This window comes from Pongo abelii, chromosome 21 (genome assembly GCF_028885655.2).
Source record: "Pongo abelii isolate AG06213 chromosome 21, NHGRI_mPonAbe1-v2.0_pri, whole genome shotgun sequence".
Classification (NCBI taxonomy): Eukaryota; Metazoa; Chordata; class Mammalia; order Primates; family Hominidae; genus Pongo; species Pongo abelii.
Genome location: NC_072006.2, coordinates 66,144,709 through 66,160,639, shown reverse-complemented (window position 1 = coordinate 66,160,639; position 15,931 = coordinate 66,144,709). Strand labels below are relative to the sequence as shown.

General features: G+C 54.5%; 1 protein-coding gene across 2 annotated transcripts in view; it reads right to left on the bottom strand.

The window, feature by feature from the left end:
* Window positions 1-15,931, bottom strand: part of CDH4 (cadherin 4) — a 703,097-nt gene that overhangs the window by 196,972 nt on the left and 490,194 nt on the right. For both annotated transcript variants that reach the window (XM_024239065.2, XM_054541916.2), the window contains one exon: window positions 4,895-5,121. In XM_024239065.2, coding sequence (XP_024094833.2) covers window positions 4,895-5,121 — 227 coding nt within the window. The remainder of the gene's footprint in view (window positions 1-4,894; window positions 5,122-15,931) is intronic.

Sequence of the window (15,931 nt, the reverse complement as noted above, 5' to 3'; positions counted from 1 at the left end):
TTTTTCTGTGTTCTTGGCCTTTTCCCAGCTCTTCATTCTTTCCTCCATTTCTGAGTGTTCACCTCAACTTGTTTTATTTTTGTTTGAAGAACATCATTTGGGACAGATTCTTTCAGTTTCTCTTCATTCAACTTTACTTCTTGAAAGACAGTTTTACTGGATAGAATTCTATTTTCTTTTAGCACTTTTAAGATATCATTCCTTGGGAAGCCGAGGCAGGCAGATCACGAGATTAAGAGATCGAGACCAGCCTGGCCAACATGGTGAAACCCTGTCTCTACTAAAAATACAAAAATTATCTGGTCATGGTGGCACACGCCTGTGATCCCAGCTACTCGGGAGGCTGAGGCAGGAGAATCACTTAAACCCGGGAGGCGGAGGTTGCAGTGAGCTGAGATTGCACCACTGCACTGCAGCCTGGGCAACAGAGCGAGACTCTGTCTCAAAAAAAAAAAAAAAAGAAAAAAAAAGAAACCATTCAATGGCATGGATTGGAATGGTCTTCCAACCCCCCCACAACCCCCCAGCTCCTGCTGAGAAGTCAGCCTCCTAGTCATTGCTCCCTCAAAGGAACTCTGCCTTTTCTGTCTGCTTTTGAGATTTCCTCTTTGTCTTTGGGTTCTAACTATTTTACTCTAAAGCATCCAGGTACTGTTTTTTAAAATATTTCTCCTGCATAGAGTTCATAGGCCTTCTTGAATCCATGCCTAGATGAATGTTATCAGTTTTGGAATATTTTCTGCCACTATATTTTCAAATATTACTTCTGCTCCATTTTCTCTCTCCCCCTCATATTGCAAATATACACGTTAGACCTTCTTACTACTTCTCCAATATCTCTTACGCTTGCTTCTGTATTTTCCTTCTGTGTATCTCTTCACGCTTTAGAGCACGAATGTTTTTGATATACTTTGCTTCACTAATTCTTTCTTCAGCTACGTCAAATCTGCAGATATATCTATCCATTGAGCTCTTCATTTTGTTTGGTTTAGTTTTCAGTTCCAAACTGCCCAATGATTAAGAATTCTGTTTTATACCTTCTAATTATCTATCAAAGTCTTCTATTTAATTTGCTTAAAGATAGTAAGTATAGTTACTGTAAAATCTCTCTGATTGCCCCATGCTGTGGAGCCTCTGTGGGTCTTTTTTTTTTTTTTTTGAGACGGAGTCTCACTCTGTCGCCCAGGCTGGAGTGCAGTGGCTCACTTGGCTCACTGCAAGCTCCTCCTCCCGGGTTCACGCCATTCTCCTGCCTCAGCCTCTCAAGGATCTGGGACTACAGGCACCTGCCACCATGCCCGGCTAATTTTATTTTTTTTTGTATTTTTAGTAGAGACAGGGTTTCACCGTGTTAGCCAGATGGTCTCCATCTCCTAACCTCATGATCCGCCCGCCTTGGCCTCCCAAAGTGCTGGGATTACAGGCGTGAGCCACCGCACCCGGCCCCTGTGGGTCCTTTCTTATCTGCCACTTCTTTCGATTGTTCTTTCTATGTCTTGTCCCTCCTCATGTGCCCAGTCATGAGGCTGAGTGCTGGACGTTGAATATGAAAGGAGATGGGTACAGCTCAAGGCCTGGGTGACAGTTCACACTGGGGAAGATGCACAGTTGCTTCTGGCAGGCGGCCAGGACACCAGCAATCCGGTGTCACCTTGATCATCTATAGAGGCTGGCATCACGCTCTGTAAGGGTGTATCAACCAGGTGGCCCAGCGTCCCACAGTGACCCCCACTCCCTGCCTGCTCCCTCCTGCCCCCATGCCACCTGGCGAGGCCCAGCAGCTGTGATAAGCACAAGACTGTGAAGCCTGGAACCAGGCAATGACAGCCATATGTGCTGCTATTTTCCACCTCCTGACCTCCATAACCTCATGAAATACCAACACTCTTCGGCTGGGATGTGGGTAGCATTACTCTCCCATTCTCCAGAGCAGTTCACCTCAAAGTTGTGTGAATTCTCCCAAAACACCCAGCCAGTAAGTTGCAGAAGCTTTGCCGTGCACCCATACCCCGGGTGGCTGCTCTTGCGCCATGCCAGGCTCTGCCATACCTGCAAAGTCCTTTTCCACTCCTTCCCCACACATCAGTTCTCCTATGCAGCACAGGGCTGTGGTCACATGCTCAGCACTCTCATCCGTGATGTAACAGCACCCACTTCCAGGGGTGTGGAGAGGGTTAGACAGACTACACCACTTGGGGCAAGGTCTGAGTGGGTGCTAGAAAGTCAGGAGAGGAACCATTGGCAACAAAAGTGCTGGAGGACCGGGTCTCCCGGGCTGCGGAGACCGCCCACTGCGCCCTGCAACAGTCATGTCTCAGGGACTCAGGGCTGTGCCCCACAGTGACCCCATGGCCCCCATGGGACAGGGTCCCCAGGCTGCCCAAGGGCCTGCCTTGTTCACCAGGGCGTGGCTTGTAATAATCACTCAGGAAAGAACGAGAACGACATACGCTGGACTCACAGGTGGGGCTCACGATTTTGGGGCCACTGCTGTTATAGGCACGCTGTGCTGCCTGGTTTAATATCTGGGCTCCCCCAGGTGCACTGAGCCTAGGACACGAATTCAATGTCCCCTGCTTCTCTGGTTGGGTGCTTCCTGCGCCAGCCTGGCGTGGGTTGAGGTGCATTCCCACAGGGACTGTCTAGCGGCAACCACAGCTGGGCCTGCCCCTTCCGCAGAGGATCAAGGGATTAAATCTGAAATCGCTTCATTAACATGCCCAAGAAAAGGTGTCATTATATTTTCAATTAGAGCCTTTATCAGAGGCCTTCGACAGGCTCTCAGGGGCTCTGCTCTCAGCTTACAATCGGGGACTTGGGGACAGTTTGGAAGTCACAGGCATGATGGGGATGGAAGTCCCTGCCTGTCAGTGTCCCAGCACAGCTCTGGGAGGGAAGGGACCCCCATGGGACAGTGTCCCCAGGCTGTCTAAGGGCCTGCCTTGTTCACCAGGGCATGGCTTGTAATAATCACTCAGGAAAGAGTGAAAATGACATATACCGTGTTAGACTCTTCAGGACTCACAGGTGGGGCTCATGATTTGGGGCCACTGCCATTACAGGTGCGCTCTGCTGCCTGGTTTAACACACTCAGGAGGACGCTCAAGATCTCCTTCCCCCGTGGGGTCAGCTCATCATGCAGTAAAGACTGTCCACCTGAGTCACATTTTCTCTTTTCTAACCTAAACCACCTCCACTTCCATATAAGAAACAAGTCAGAAGATGACACAGGTCCCTCCCTTCCCAAAGTGGGTTCCTTGGCACACCTGTCTTGCAAGATTTCCATGGAGAAGGGTTCCTTGGTTAGACAGTTTGGGGAAACTTGCAGACTGGGTCCCACTCAGAGGCTTACACAGCACATGAGTCATGAGGTTCTGGGAAACCCACGGAAAGGAATCTGCTTGCCTCTGCTTAACACTTTACTTCCCGAGAGCCCTTTTCCGAGGGAGTGCCCATGACTGCTAGTGGCCACCGCCTTGCGTGGTGATTTCCTTTGCTCACCGTACCTCAAACGACCCCATAGAGGCCTCATGTTAACTGGGGGGATCTGGAGGGGTTGGCACACGTTCTTTCCACCACTGGGGCCCCTCAGGCAGGCAGCTGCAGCAGCTGGACCTGCAGGCTGGCCTTCCTTAGTGCCCTCCCACAGGCCGCCTGGTTGCAGCTTCTTCAGCAGCCTCCACACCTTAAGGCTGGTGCAGTGGCTGCAACCAACGCCAGGACACTCAAGGCGAATGGGACCTGGCCACTTCCCCATCAGGCATGGGGAACCTAACAGCTAGAACTGGGGATGAACACAGGTTGTTCAGGAGCCTGGTGCTGGACTGCTGGAATATGCTGGGATGAAAGGGAGCCTCAGGACAGGGGATGGTGAAGGTGCCCCTCCCTGTCACCCGGGTGAGCCAGGCAGCCGGGTTAGAAGGAGGCAGAGTCAGAGGGCAGCTGGGATCCTGAAGAGCAGACGTTTTATGTCTGTGTGAAGCTGTCTGTCTGTCTGTCTCTCTCTCTCCCTCTCCCTCCCTTTCCTTCTCTCTCTCCCTCCACCTCTCTCCCTCCACCTCTCTCCCTCTCTTCCTCTCCCTCCCTTTCCTTCTCTCTCTCCCTCTCTCTCCCTCCTTCTCTCTCCCTCTCTTCCTCTCCCTCCCTTTCCTTCTCTCTCTCCCTCCTTCTCTCTCCCTCTCTTCCTCTCCCTCCCTTTCCTTCTCTCTCTCCCTCCACCTCTCTCCCTCCTTCTCTCTCCCTCTCTTCCTCTCCCTCCCTTTCCTTCTCTCTCTCCCTCCACCTCTTCCTCCTTCTCTCTCCCTCTCTTCCTCTCCCTCCCTTTCCTTCTCTCTCTCCCTCCACCTCTCTCCCTCTCTCTCCCTCCTTCTCTCTCTCCCTCTCTCTCCCTCTCCTCCCTCTCCTTTCCTGTCTCCTTGCACCTGCCTTCCTCTCTCTTATTCTCTCCATCCCCTCCCCGCTCTCTGGTTGGCTCCTTTCCAACCACATGTTCTCCGCTTGCTTCTCATCCCTCCAGGCTTCAGAACGCCCTGGGCCTGGTGGACTACAAACTTTGGGAGGCAGAAGAGATTCCAGAATTTGCAGTGCCCAGTTTGAAATGAAAATGTGGGGCCCCTTGTTCAAAAACATATGAAGAGCGACAAGACCGTGGCATAGTATCTGAACCTGAGTGTGGGGCCTGTGCACCTGCCCAGGGGGCCTTCCCACAATGACGGCCCTGCCTCAGGTCAGTGCAGAGGGCAGGGGTGCTTGGTTGGCAACGGCCTGAGCGGCACAGCCAGAGGAGGAGGTGACTGTCTGTCCCGTAGGAGCCCTGGCAGAGGCTCTGCCCAGGGCCTGCAGGAGGAACTAGGTCACCTAAACTCCAGCGCAGACCCGGGCGGTCACACCTTACCTTGTGTCCAGAGTGCGGGGACACGGTCTGGGCCACCAGCAGCCGCACCATGGCGTCCCATTTCTCTGCTGTCTGGCTGTCCCATGCGGTCACCGTGAACGCCACCTGCTCGGAGGGGACCTGCAGCTCCCGGGTGGCGAAGACTGTCCCGTCTGCCCCAACTTTGAAGTCCACGCTGCTGGTCTCATATTGCGTCCCCTTGGTCCCCACACAGCTGCTGAACTTGACTGTAAGAGGAGGGGGAGAGAGTCAGGGTCGGCTTGGCCAGCAGAAGGGTGGTGACAATGGCAGCAACCACACAGGACGCCCTACAGGCCCCCAGTGGGCATCAGGGGCATGAGGTTTGCACTAATTTCTCCACCTCCCGAGAAGGTGGTGTGTTTTATCTCAACCCCTAGAGAATTAGCCAGAGGCCTTTAAAAAAGGAGGGGGAAAAAAAAAACAAAGCCGAGCTTCCATTCTATCTACAACACAGCTGCACTCCCTTCTGCCAACGCATCTCTCCCTTGCCGCTGTTATCTCCAAATCCAGCCGGAGTCTGTGAGCAGCACAGTGGGTATTCTCCACCTCAAAAATATTCCCTCAGTTCCCCCCACTCTTGCCTATGCAAATCTTCTTCCTGCCAGCGGAGACTGTGAAGCCCCTAATGGACCTGTTTTTCCACCCCAAGAAGGCTAAGTACAAGGAAGGAGCAAGAGAGAGCTGGCATCTGGGACCATTCCCCCACGGCAGGTGGATTCTGGCAGCAGAACTCGGCTCTGCTGTGTTTCTGGTCCTTTTTATTACTAAGCCAGACCTGATGCCTGCAAATGGCCTTGGGGTGGGCTGGGCAGGTGTGGCCAGGGCAGACCCTGGCCCCACCAAGTGCTTTCTTGGTGAACTGGAAACAGAGTTGAAGGCAGACAGTCTATTGATACCGCTGGGTGCTGAGCATTGCTTCGCTTCCAAAACATTAACTACTAGGCACCAGGATGCCAACCTCCCTTCACAGCTCCAGCACCATGGCCATCTCTAATTCTGCTGCAGAAAAAGACACCTCCAGAGGCGCAATTCATCCGGACACATTAGTGCATTTTTTAGACATGTGCTTTTGCAACTGTCACCTACAGCCATGGTAAGTTACGACGCACCCACAGCCCGTGTCACATTCTGCTGATAAAAGCCATGGATAAAGTTACCTGGTATTTATAAAAATGTGGCTATCTAAGCAATTATGGTGGGAGGATTGGTTTTTCAAGCAATTTTGCTGTCACAGCTTACATGATTTAATTACTATTTATTTGAGAAACCAAAAAAAGCGACTCACTGTTACACTAGATAAAGTGTTTTCCCCTCGCATTCACCTTTTACTGTTGCCTGCCTTGAAAGAATAAATAACGCGTCTGTTCCCTCGTCTCAGTAGTTCACTTTAGATATCTTCCCAGCCAATGGCACCTCCCACTTGTGGGTTTCATGTGAAAATGTTTTTAAATGTGATGACACCAGGCATTTCTACCCTGTCTGGTTCAACAGAGCAATGAAACTTCCAGACTCCAGGGCCCCCCGGTGGCTCTCTGATGGACGGGGTCAACCCAGGCAAGGGCCTGCTGTGGCTCCCCGGACCTATTTCCCCTCTAAGGATGGAATCATTACATTTTTTTTTCAGGTGACAGGAAAATTCCAAACTGCTTTTATAGTACTGTTTGCCCAATGGTAAACAAATTAAAATCAGCAACAACTTAGTGGATCAATCATTTCTGACATCCGATTATCACTGACAAAGATAAAAATGACAGCTCTGTGATTGCTGAGAGATGAGCACAAACACACAAATAAGCCCCTTTGTTCTCTAAAAGCAAATTCCTAATAAAACAAATGCAATTGGACAGCAGCAGGAGGGTTTGTGTTGTCTTCAGGATTAAACACAGTGTTGTAGTTAAAAAAAAGTACAGGCGGCCGGGCGCGGTGGCTCACGCCTGTCATCTCAGCACTTTGGGAGGCCAGGCGCGGTGGCTCACGCCTGTAATTCCAGCACTTTGGGAGGCCAAGGTGGGTGGATCACGAGGTCAGGAGATCGAGACCATCCTGGCTAACATGCTGAAACCCCGTCTCTACTAAAAATACAAAAGTTAGCTGGGCGTGGTGGCGGGCGCCTGTAGTCCCAGCTACTCAGGAGGCTGAGGCAGGAGAATGGCGTGAGCCCAGGAGGCGGAGCTTGCAGTGAGCCGAGATCGCGCCACTGCACTCCAGCCTGGGCAACAGAGCGAGACTCTGTCTCAAAAAAAAAAAAAGACAGGCACACAGCTTTGGCGACATCTTAGGCAAGCGTTGAAGCTTCTTTGAGAATGAATGGGCCACCAACATCTGAAAGCCAGGCAGGAAACAGCGGGGGTGTCGGCCACGTGAACCAAGGACTTTGCAGGTGAAAGGTGTTCCCTGCAGGAGACACCCTGGATGAAACTGACAATAACGCCCTCAAAGGCAGCTCCATGGGTGGCTTGGGGGAGTGATGCCCAGGGAACCGCACCAGGGCCCCTGCACACCGGCTTCCTAGATTTTTGTTGTTGTTGTTGTTTGTTTTTTTGAGACGGAGTCTTGCTCTGTCGCCCAGGCTGGAGTGCAGTGGTGCCATCTTGGCTCATTGCAACCTCTGCCTCCCAGGTTCAAGTGATTCTCCTGCCTCAGCCTCCCGAGTAGCTGGGACTACAGGCATGCACCACTATGCCCGGCTCATTCTTGTATGTTTAGTAGAGACAGGGTTTCACCATGTTGGCCAGGCTGGTCTTGAACTCCTGACCTCAGGTGATCTGCCCGCCTCGGCCTCCTCAAGTTCTGGGATTACAGGCACGAGCCCCTGCGCCTGGCAACTTCCTAGATCTTTATGGCCTTTTCCGTCTGTGTCTGACATGGCCCCGTCCAGTCACGAGAAATCTCCAGGGCTTTGTGACAAGATGCAGTCCCAACATCCTGTTTCGGTCTAACTATAACTTGGGTGTTCCACTCGAAACACTACCTCTGTGTCTGAACACTCAGCCTACTAGCATTTGTGATTCTGAGTCCTCATCCGCAGAGAAGCAGGAGGAAAACAGGAGTTGTCACTGGTAGAGAAGGAAGCAGCCCAAGGGACAAAGGTCAGGATATGGTTACGCAAATGGTGCTGGCCCACACCCTCCTGGAGAGAGGCCCGGAAGATGGGGGAGTCATTCAGAGACCCCAGTTGTTGGAGGGACCTGCTCTCCAGGAGAAGAAAGGAACTTCAGAACCTTCAGTACCTGCTCCTGTGCCCCACCAGGCTGTGGCCTCTTTCATAAGGAAAGAGCAATAAGGCAGGTCTTCTGAGATGCCAGGGGCATTCATAGAACATTAGCACTGAATGTATGAACACTCTATTTGGAAACTGTGAAATGTGGGTACCTGTGAACACAACTCAGAATGTTACTAACAATTTGCCATGCTACAGAAACGGCAAGTGAGTATGCAGGGCAGCCCCAGGGGAGAGATGTCTGAGGTCTTGGGATGGGGACTCCTCCCCATATCCTATTTGTCTTTCCTTGTGAATTGCCTAAATATGGTTTCCCTTTTCACTTTGGCTACTGGGAAGCTCAGAGGCAGTACCGTAGCTGGCTTTTCTAACAATGCTGAGACATTTACTAACCTCAGCACATTCCATTCTATTTTTCACCTTTGTTTCCTCTTCAACCTGCTTCCTTTTGCTTCCTTTTTAATTTTTGGAGTCTTCGCCTCTCTCTGCAAGATTAAATGCATTCCAGGAGGACAACAGAAAAGTGCCCATGTATGTGTGGGTGTCGGCATGCACTGAGTGTCCCCGTGTGCAGAGAGGATGCTCCTGACGCTGTTGCCTGGCACAGACTTATTTGGATTCTGCTTTGCCTCTCTATGAATGTGGCTGGAGGCTGAGCCTGAGGCGTCAACTGGAGAGGCCCCTGGCTGCTTATAGAACTTTCTGTGGGCTCTTGGAGTCCTGTGCTGCCCTCGCCTCTGCAGCGGCCGGGAGCGGCCTGCTGTCTGCCTGAACCTTGGCTCTGGCCAGCAGTGGGCAGTCCTTCCAGTTTCACCTTCTGAGCTGGGCCTGGGCTCCAAGCCCACTGTCACTCACCCTCCTCTAGGCAGGAACCTGGTGCCTCAGCCCCCTCCAGGCCCGCAGTCTGGACTCTGCAGACTGGACACAGAGGTTGTAACTGGTGGTTTCTGGTGGAGCTGGCTCCGGCCCAGTGCTCAGGCCTGGCTGGGATGTTGGCTCCCGTGGAAACCTGTAACCTCCCCCACCCCTCCCCTCACATCACCCATTTTTGTTTCATTCCCTGGCTTCATACCTGGGATTCCCGTGTCCTCCCATGTCCCCCCAGGACTGGTGAGTGTGCTGAGGCCAGGGCTGCTGTCCTGGGACCGGACAGCATCAGGCACCTGGTCAGGGTGAAGTAGGGGCAAAGCCTCCCCAGGCTGGTCCGGGGTTCCCATCAGGCTGAGGGCAGAAAGGGGGCTTCTGTCCTGCTTTGTGCTCAGCCCAGAGTCTTCACGGGACCCCCCGCACCTCCCTCCCCATGGCAAACAGCCCCCAGAGGAGACTGCGCCAGCAGCTGCCCAGGCGTGAAGGTGAGTGACCAGTGGCAGCGCCCCGGCTGGAAGTTTAGTTTTCTTATGTATTTGTTTTTGATCTCCCGATTTCTCTCTTAGTCTTCAGGAGACAATTAACATCCAATGGATTCCCAGAAAACTTTTCCCTCAATGTACCAGCAAAAACCTACAATGCCCTGAAAAGCCACCTCTGCAACCCCAGTGCAGATCACACATCCTGTCCCAGCCCCTGCAGCCTCCACGCAGCGGGTGCGCTGCCAGGTACGGAAAGGCAGCACTGATAAGTGGAACTGGCCCATTTTGCAGATGAGGAAGCTGAGACTCAGGGACGTTTCATGCCTTCGTCAAGGTGGTGAGAGGAGGAGAGGGGTTTGCCACCCGACTTCAGGGATCTGTCACCCTTGTCCAGCAGTGTTGGTTCTTCCCGAGGCTGGGAGGATGCCAAGCCTGGCGGACGACGGGGGCAGTGGTGTGGTGTGGGGAGCTTCTGACTTGCACATCCTGAGGGAACTTTCTGCAGCTGATGTGTGAACTGGACCCCAGGAGGTGCCTCCGAGGAATCCCCAAGGCTACGGCCCCTCAGGTCCTGCTGGGGTGCTGGCCCCCACCTCTGCCTCAGGATGCAGGGGTTCTGCAGGGAAGCCGCAGACCAGCCTGCTGCCTTGGGCCCTAGGGACACTGTGGCCCCAGAAAGAATTGTGGGGGACGAAAGAGTTGTTTCTTGGGGGAGAAAACACCTGTGAGGAAATGCAGGTGCCACAGAGGGAAATCCTCATGGGGAGGAGGGCACCTGTTCCATCCTCGGCCGACACGGGCCTGCCTGGTGCCCGGTACCCACAGCCGCTACCTGCCGCACGCGTCTCTCCATGGTTTGCTAATTACTTCCATTAGTTTTAAACAAACTTGACAAGAGACAGAAGGGTCTGGAGAGAAATTAAATCTAACTGTTTAAACATGTAGTCAGAGCCTCCCTTGCCTCTGTCCCCCTGGCAGTGGCTGCTGCAGATCCCCAAGCCAGTGCTGGAGGTGGCACAGAGGATTGGGCCCTGGGGTCAGGCCCGGCACCGCGTGCCCCAAGGAGGTGGGCCCCGGAGGGTGGGGAGGGAACACCTGCTGTCCTCACACCACAGCCACAGGCATGGAACCTCAGGGTCTCAGCACCCGCTGTGAGCGCTATGGGGCAGGTATGCATGTGCCCAGCAAGGCGGGTGTGCACCAGCAGCCCTGCGCACACCTCCCCTGGTCTTGGGGTGCAAACACCAACCACAGCCTCCTGTCTCTGTGACTTGAAGAACAGGGGCCCCTCTCTGAGCAGTCTTTGTTTCTGTGAAATGGGAGTGATGGCAGAGACTTGGGGAGGGGGACAAAGGTAGCATGTTGATCCCTTTGCTCAGTGCCTGGCATAGGGCAGGCACTGGGTGGATGTTGGCTGCTGTCCTTATGCTCTGGCCAGTATGCCCTGTGACATCCTCCAGCGGTATGGACACGGCACCAGGGAGCAAGGCACCCAGCCAAGGTCACACAAGGTCAAGGTCGTCCATCCCACAAACACTTACTGAACATCGGGGTCTGCCGGGAACCGCACAGGCTGAGGCCAGGGTGGTCAGTGGCCGGGTGATGACAGCACGGATGGCCGAGCCCTCCAGGTGCAGTGGGGTCACACAAGGGCCCTAGTCAGGCCGGGGGTCCCCGGGGTGGGATAGGGAGCTGTGCAGGGTGTTTGCGGCCAGCCGGCTCTTGGGATTCTGAGCCTATGGGGATCCAGCTCTTGTTCTGCTGGGGGTCAGCTCCCTCTCCTCACCCCAAGGTGTGGGGTCAACAGCTTCTGAGGTTCTGGGCAACCTGGCCCCATACCACTGGCCTCGTGTTCTGGACAAGATGGATTTAATTTTAAAGCCCATGTTTTCTTCTGAGAAGACACCAGAGAACAGAAGCTGCTCCATCTTTCATCCTCCAGGGACCACCCTGTGCTGTCCACTCTGAAATATGACCAAATGCCGGGCAGGGCTCAGCTCCCAGGGCCGGCATCCAGCAGGATCTGCAAAGCCATCCAAGCAACACGAGGAGCAATGAATGCCGAGGCAAACCTCTGCCAGACACCCAGGAAGGGCGCACACCAGAGAATCCAACAGCCTAGGACTCGTCCCAGGGCGGCCCCCTGCCCCTTGACCAACTCCTGGCAGCCAGAGAGCCAAGCATAGGCTGAGGGTGGTCCAGTATCCTCTTCCCTTCCCCTTCCCCTTTCTGGGCTGGGATGCGGCTGGCCCCCACCTGTCACCCACATCTTTGTGCAGTGTGAATGTGGGCCTTAGTCTCCCTCTGTCGCCCTGGTCTTGGTTGTGTTGTGGATGGAGTTTCTGTGGGCGCCCCCCCCCCCGGTGACCTCATGATGGTCCCATCTCCCAGGACTCACGCCAATCCTGCTCCCCTAAGAAGGGACCCCCGCCTGTTGTGAATGCGCCTCTGGATATGCACAGCTGAAGAAGGGTAGCTTGCTCCTCTCTCTCTCTCTCTCTCCTTCCTTCCTTCCTCCCTCCCTCCCTCTCCCCTTCATCCATTCGCATGACATATCACTGATACCACCAGTCAGCAGACACCAGACACAGAGACTGCCAGTGGAGCTGAGAGTGTGGGGCAGGACAGACATTAATCAAGTTATCACATCAGAAGTGCGGCACTCTACAAGGAAGACACAGGTTCTGTGAGAGCCTGACCCAGGCTGGGGGGACAGGTGGGGAGGGCTTCCTTGATGACAGGACCCTTCCGTGGACATCTGGGGAATGAGGTTCCAGAGAAGGCTCGGGTGGGGAGCACATTCCTGGTAGTGCAGATGGCACTTGCAAAGGTCCTGGGGCAGAGGAGGGGAGGAATTCCAGGACCTGAGAGCTGGTGTGACCGAAGCAGGGGCAGCTGAGGTGACAAGAATGAACACAGCATGCTGGCAGGAAGACCCTCGGCCAGCGAGATGACCTAAACCTTTGGGGTGAGGACCGGCCCAGGAGATGTTGCGTGGAGCCTGCTGACCTGGTGACTGCAAGAAGGCTCAGAGATCTGCACAGGAGTGGGGGGCACCCTGAGTTCCCAGGAGGTCCCGCAGCCTCTGGGACCGAGGGGGGTGTCCTGAGTGGAAGCCACACCCAGACACCCCCTTTCGGGCACAATATTAAGAGAGCTATGGCCTTTCCTAGCCTTGCAAACAACTTGGGGAGCTGAGTTAGGAGGCTGTTGCAGTGGCTTCAGAAGCACATCCTCAACATTTGGCTGCAAAGAGGATCACAGCCCCCGAGGCAGAAGGCTGTGGCCCCCGCTTCATGCACATGCTCTCAGACATGTCTGCTGGGGACAGAGAAATTCAAAAGCCAGGAAAAGGAGAAAAGAAAGAAGAAAGAAGTGAGGAATGTCAGAGGGAAGTCGATTCCTCCATTCCTGTAGCAAAGACCCCTTAGCTACGGAGGCCGTGGGGAGGCCCCAACCCTGGGCACCATCGTCAGGGAGCATGGGGTCCAGCGGAGAGGGCAGATGTGGCCTCAGTCCCCGCAGTGGCCCCGAAGGTGCTGGCCCGGAGGCAGAACCTCAGGGTCCCTGTGGTCCCCCCCGTTTCCTGCGCTTGGTCCCTGAGTCCCTGGGGAGCCCCTTGGGGGTCTGCATTGGGCTGGGCTGTGGTCCCTGCAGGCACCTTCCTGTACCTGCCACAGGTTCTGTCCACCAGGGGGGTGCAAGAAACAGAGGAGGGTGGGGGAGTGAGGACTAATGGGGACCGGGTTTCCCTTGGGGTGACAGTGGCCCAGCATTATGAATGTGCTCAATGCCACTGAATTGTATGCCTGAAAACGGGGACATTTACGTTATGTGAATTTTACTTCAATTTTAAAAAAGCAGCTTCCAGGGTCCCTAATTCCAGCCTCTGGGGAGATGGGAGAGTCCTGCTGAGCTCTGTGCCCACGGGGCCCCAACTGCACCCTGAGTCTCACACGTCTCCCTGGAGTGGGTCCCGAGTGCCAGCCACAGTTTCCTCTCTCCACAGAGATCTCCAGATCAGCCCAGGGCAGGGTCCCTCCTCCACGACTCCTCTTTCTGGCCCTTCTGTCATTTTTCCTGTCCCTGGGGAAGACGATGGTACTTGCCGGAATGAACTGAGACAGAAACGCTGATGTCGAGGGGAAGGGGCCACAGGGAGGGGCTGCAGAGCAACGGCCATCCCCAGAGGACTGGGTACGTCCGACACCAGGTGCCTGCCCGAGGCCCACCGAGGGCAGGGAGATTCTCGGGAGTGAGGGCTATCATCTGTGCTGGGCCTCAGCCCTGGAGACTCAGGAGGGAGATTCGTAGGTTCTTGAATATCTGCCCAAATTGATATGTGTGCCTGTGCGCGCTTTGTGTGCACTGTGTCCACGTGCTGGGTGGGGACGGAGAAAACTGGCGGCACAGGGAGAAACTGCTGAGGCTTAGCTCAGCCTCCAGAGCTCCCCACAGCCCCAAGCCTGCAGCACGCCAGGCCGGGAGGCGCCTCGGAAATGATCTACTCCAGCCCCTCGTTTGGGTGATACGGAAACTCAACCTGCTGAAGGAAAATTACCTTGTAGGATGAACTCTCATTCAAACAGTTTCCCACACTCTTATTGAATCCCTGCACCATGCGGGGCCCAGAGTCACGACCGAGGCCATCCCTCCCCGTCTGGGGCTCTGGGCACTTCCAGAACCTGTGTAGTAGATGCCCCAATGCAAAGCATGTCACAAGCGCACTGCCATGGTGCTTTTCTTAGAACTGTGTGTATTCACAAAGCTTGCAGCTGGTGCAAACCTCACATACAACAACTCCCCGTTCTGAGCCTGGGAAGTGTGCAGTGAGCCCCGCCCAGGCTTGGGCCAGTTCTGAACTCTGAGGATCACGTGGTTGATATTCCCTGTGTGTAGCAGTCATAATTAGACCCTCAGCTAAACAGCAGAGCCCGGCTTCTTTTGTTTTTCCAAGATGAAGGAAATAATTTTCTTAGCGTGTGACTTCACATCTCCCCCCAGCCCCCAGTCTCACGCGTGCATGGCAGTGATGGGTGCAGTGATGCGGATCCAAAGCCTCTGTGGAGACTCGGCATCACGCACCCACAGAGGAGCCGGCAGCTCCCCTCATTAGGAGGCTTCCGGGTTAACCCTTTACCCCCATCTGTCTAATTGCTTCTCTGTGAAAGGGGCCGGGAGACAGCCCGCGCTGGGAACCAGCCCTGAGTGACACACGCTCTGCTTCCTCTGCGGCAGGAGCCTGCTGACATTTATGGGCGCAGCAGGCTGTGTCTCCCCAAGACGGGCATGCCGGAGAATGGTGCTGCAGTTATAAAACACACCTTTTTATTATTTTACTTGTTAGGTGAATTGAGAAAAATCAAATGAGCCAGAGGTGAGCTTGTAGCTGGGACCGTGCTGAGGAGAGGGTGAGTTTCAAACCCTCAGGTTCAACAGCAGAGGCTGCCAGCTTTCTTTCTTTCTTTCTTTCTATCTTTCTTTCTTTCCTTCCTTCCTTTCCTTCCTTCTTCGTTCCTTCTTCTTTCTTTCTTTCTTTCCTTTCTCTCTTTCTCTTTCTCTCTGTCTCCTTCCTTCCTTCCTTCCTTCCCTCCTTCCATTCATCCATCGTGTACCCATTGCCTCCCTATGTACCGTCCTGGGTGCTGGGCAGTCAGCCCACATGGCATGTAGTGTTGTGGGGAGACCACGAGGCACCCGGCCCATGAACAAGGTCACTGTGACAGGGACAGCAGGGGAGATGAGGGAGCAGAGGGCCTGTGGGGGAGGAAGGATCCATCCCGAGGCCTCTGTGACCAGGGGAGCAGCCCCAGAAAGTCGGAGCAAGAGTGCTTTGATGCGGGAACAGCACGTGTGAAGGCCTGGAGGTAGAGAACCAGTGGGAGCGGCGGCTGTGAGCGGGATGAGGGTGATGGGAGAAGCTGGGATCCAGCCTGGTGGGCGTGGACCACGACTGCAGACCCCCGGGCATGTAAATGGCTGCCACTGCCCGGAACTTGCTCTGCGTGGAACATAGAGAATTCCCTTGAAACAACCAAAGACCCTCTTAAACGACATCAGCAGCGGTAGCAACCGAGCACCGAGCGTCCCAGGAGACCGCCCTTCTTCTTTCCCGCCCTGCCTGCCTCGCCCTGGGCCACTGGTTTCCATGCGTCATCTCACACCTGCTGCCCCCACACAGCCCAGAGCACCCCCGTTTTCAGAGGTGGGAGCTGGGGTCTAGAGGGGGAGAATTAGGCCTGAGCACTCTCTCCTCAGCAGGTCACTCCAGCCGGTGCTGAAGGGGCTCCCAGCACACGTGGCACAGGCAGGAGGCCACATTCAACCTCTGCTTTGAGATGCCCCAAATGGAACAAGATGCCCTGAGACATCAAAGTCTTGGGCAACACAGGGACGTGGGCTGGGGGACTCATCTCCAACCTCCAGCCTCTTCCTTTCTCCCACATA